The sequence below is a fragment of the Electrona antarctica genome (genome assembly GCF_951216825.1).
Source record: "Electrona antarctica genome assembly, chromosome: 12".
Classification (NCBI taxonomy): Eukaryota; Metazoa; Chordata; class Actinopteri; order Myctophiformes; family Myctophidae; genus Electrona; species Electrona antarctica.
The window spans coordinates 2,446,630-2,450,850 of NC_136793.1; the positions used below are offsets into that span (position 1 = coordinate 2,446,630).

At 47.4% G+C, this 4,221-nt stretch overlaps 1 protein-coding gene across 1 annotated transcript in view; it reads right to left on the reverse strand.

Annotated features, from left to right (window-relative positions):
• Nucleotides 1–4,221, reverse strand: part of mrpl1 (mitochondrial ribosomal protein L1) — a 21,656-nt gene that overhangs the window by 13,714 nt on the left and 3,721 nt on the right. The window contains exon 4 of the mRNA XM_079515996.1: nt 3,165–3,236. Coding sequence (XP_079372122.1) covers nt 3,165–3,236 — 72 coding nt within the window. The remainder of the gene's footprint in view (nt 1–3,164; nt 3,237–4,221) is intronic.

The following is a 4,221-nucleotide window of genomic DNA, read 5'->3' on the forward strand; positions in this document are numbered from 1 at the left end:
AACAAGTGAGGGTACCTACCCTAGGGGACACGGGGAGAACATGTGAGGGTACCTACCCTAGGGGACACGGGGAGAACATGTGAGGGTACCTACCCTAGGGGACACGGGGAGAACATGCAAACTCCACACAGAAAGGCCCTTTCGCCAACCCCGCCTCGGTGCCGCCAGCACCCACAGCGTCCCGAGCGGGAATCGAACCCAGGACCTTCTAGCTGTGAGGCAACAGCACTACCCACTGTGCCACCGTCCACCTATGCTTTCTATGGCATCGGCAGCTCCCGGCAGGATCCGCCAGGAGAATCTAGACGCAGCTGCGCAACATGACACTAATTAATTAGAGCGACAGAGAGAGAGAGAGGATTGTGTGTGTGTGTGTGTGTGTCAATTTAACAAAGGTGCAGACGATCAGAAATCAGCAGAGAGTGAGTGACGTTTGCGCTACTCTATGCTGAATTGAAGTGGACTCTGTCCCAGACTTTTTTTTTCTCCCTGGAAATAACGTCTGGGTTTCGGAGGCTACTCCAGAGCAAGCAGACCATGGCCACCATTATTAGCTCAGTGGTAAAAAGTTCAGCACTTGTGCAGGAGAAAGTTAGCCTTGTGGTAAAAATATGGGACCCCCCCCCCCCCCCTGTAGGGACCCCCCCACCCTTTCTCGAGTTACATCTCGTCGTGCATGGTCGAACGGACCACAGTGATAGAGACAGACAGGACAGGACAGGAGAGGAGGAAAACAGCAGCGTGTGTGTGCGCCTATTTGTTATTTAATTAATTGTTCACATGCAGGTTCAGGTTTTCGATCACTAATATATTGTTGTAGGCTATATTAAATGAATAAATACTTTAATAATTTAAAGTTCACACTAGTGAAGTGTGAACTGTGAATGGTTTGGGGGACCGTTTTAAAACAAAGGCGGCTTGCATGCTGTGGTTTACTAACCAGAAATTTGCATGCACAAGGCTCAAAGTTGGGCCAGCTCTAAACTGACTGGGCCACGGCCCGTGGCCCAATGGGCTACAACAAACCAGTTGGACTTGCAAGTTGCGTGTGCGTGCGTCTGTGTGTGTATGAGAGGGGGGGTGACTTTTTTAATACTTCTTTCGTCATGGTTTTCAAGGTCGTACTGCAGTTGTTCATGTCGCAAAAACGAGGGCGAGGCTTGATTTCATAGGGCGTGCCAGATAGATTTCAGCCGTCACATTTATTAACACATACATACTAAAACTAGACTAACACTAATACATTCATTCATTCATACATACTAAAACTAGACTAACACTAATACATTCCAGGTGACTAAAATGTGACTAAAACGAAGTGAAAACTAAAATCAAAATTTGCTGCCAATAACAACACTACTGGGGACCCCCTGCAACTGGGGGTCATCAAACCGCATGGGGACCCCCTGGGGGTCCTCAAACCCCCCTGGGGGTCCTGGGGGTCTTCAAACCCCCTGGGGACCGCCTGGGGGTCCTCAAACCCCATGGGGACCCCCTGCAACCGGGGGTCCTCAAACCCCATGGGGACTCCCTGCAACCGGGGGTCATCAAACCGCATGGGGACCCCCTGGGGGTCCTCAAACCCCCCTGGGGGTCCTGGGGGTCCTCAAACCCCCCTGGGGGTCTTCAAACCCCATGGGGACCCCCTGGGGGTCCTCAAACCACAGATTGAGAACCAGTGGTGTGGGAGACAACAGACTGTGTATGCACACCGAGGTGCTATGAACATGTTCAGACACTAGATGGCGATCTAAGACCATTAAATAGTCTTAAATACAGCATCAGGGTGGGGGGGGTCCCTACAGGGTGGGGGGGGGCTACAGGGTGGGTGAGCTGCTGCTGTGACTAGGGATGGAACTTGTTAGTTTGTATTGATAACGATCACCTTATCGATCAGGCTTATCGAGACGGGTTCTTATGGAGCCCAATATCAAGCATTTTCTATTATTTTGTGCTATGTATGTGATGTATTGCCATGCTTTTTGTTCTCCAGACTTCCCAAAACAAACTGGTCAGGCTCCTACTTGGCCTCACCCCCCGAACCCACCTCTCCCAGGCAGCGGTGGCCGAACGGATTGAGAAGCGGTCTTGATACCGGAAGGTCGCCAGTTCGAATCAGCGGTCCGACACGTTAAAATTACCACCGCTGAAGTGCCCTTGAACAAGGCATTGAACCACTACGATGAAATGTGTTCTATGAGCAGGGCCTGGCTGGAAACAAGTTCTTGAGCTTAGCCCAGATACCCTGGGTAAATATAGTAATCATTTAATTTCATTTCATTACCCCTGCCCACTTTGACAGGCTGGCATGGCTTAGGGTCGGCGACAGAGTACAGCATCTTGAAATGGGTCTGGTCCACAAGATTCGATACTCCACCAAGATACCCATGTACCTGTCTAGATACTTCACTAAGATACCCATGTACCTGTCTAGATACTTCACTAAGATACCCATGTACCTGTCTAGATACTTCCTTAATGTTAACGAAGTCCACACCCACAACACCAGAGGGAGTGCAACGAACCATGTACAACCCAGATTCGGCACAAACAAGGGACTAAATTATTTTCGCTCCTATGCCACCAAAATGTGGAACGCCCTACCAACAGTCATTAAGACATGCAAATCCCTTGACTCCTTCAAAACCGCTCTCAAAGGGCACCTACGGACGGCTGCAATTCGAAACTGGCCCCCGTAAAATCTGAATCCGCCCTCACCCCTTTTTACCTCCTTTATGATGAATTCCTGTTCTGTTCTTTGACTATATAGAAGTGTCTATTTGTACGTCTCTAAATGTTTTGATGAATTGAACAAGGTGGACCCTCTTGTAAACAAGTGTAATGCTTAATTGGGTCGTCCACTCACAGTTAACAGTCTTTGTATTGAGTTTGTGCTTGAAATGTACTGTAATTCTGCAAACTGTTAATAAATATTTCAATCAATCAATCAAATGCTTAATGTAAATCGCTCTGGATTAAGAGTGTCTGATAAATGCCTAAATTGTAAATTTGCAAGGAATCTCTGGGAATGTTTTGCCCTCCCTTGAGCACACATACGCTCCAGAGCACGACGTCATCATCATGACATCATCATGACATCAGCACATACGCTCCAGAGGCAGAAAGGGGCGTCTACCTTTAGATGTCTATGGTTGTGACCTCACCTGCTGTACAAGCTCGGCTCCTCCCACCGCAGCAGCTCCACCCTCCTGGGCCACTTTGACTTGATCAGGATCCTACCGAGAAAACATGTTGTTCATTTAACCCATTTATTCTACAAATGACTTCTAAATCCTGACAGTTTTCTGAAAAACCCTCATGTTTCTGTCAGTTGTTCTCAAACATTTTCATGTCAAGGACCCCCAAAAATATGTGTAATTAGCCACCGAACCCCCTCTGAAGAGATGTTGTTCCAGGGACCCCCGGCCCCTCCAGAAGCAAAGATTCGAGTTAAAAACTTTGGCTCTGAAAGAATATATATTCAAAGATTTGCGCCACATTTTCACGATTTTTCAAAAAGAAAAAAAAAGTATAACATAATGCTTTAAAACACCAAAAGGGGTTCCCGCCCCCAGAATGGGTTAAGTAAGTAAATGTTTAACCAAAAAAAGTTTTGTGTTATTGTTTTTACAACCAATTGAACCAATGTGTCTCCACTAGAAACAGGATTTGTCCACCCGCTTCGAATGGGATCAGTGTATTGAAACGGGGAAAATCAGGTGCAATCAGGCCTTTCAATAGACTGAGTAGACGTCTACCCGTCTACTCAGGTGCTCAGTAGGTTGATTCCTTCCGATTGTGTCGGTTGATCTGTGCAGTTTAATGCATCGCATGCAGCTACTGGAGCGGTGCCGTGTCGTTAGTCAGAAGGTTCCTTGTTCCGAAATTACTATCCCTATCTCTAATCCTAACCTAAACATAACCGCAAGCACGGGAGCAGTGCATCTCTAATCCTAACCTAAACATAACCGCAAGCACGGGAGCAGTGCATGTTCGATGTTACGGCTGCATTGAAAGGAATGATCACCTACTGAGCTCCAGTAGCTGCATGCGATGCATTAAACTGCACAGATCAACCGACACAATCGGAAGGAATCAACCTACTGAGCACCTGAGTAGACGGGTAGACGTCTACTCAGTCTATTGAAAGGCCTGATTGCACCTGATTTTCCCCGTTTCAATACACTGATCCCATTCGAAGCGGGAGATTTGTCAACCTTT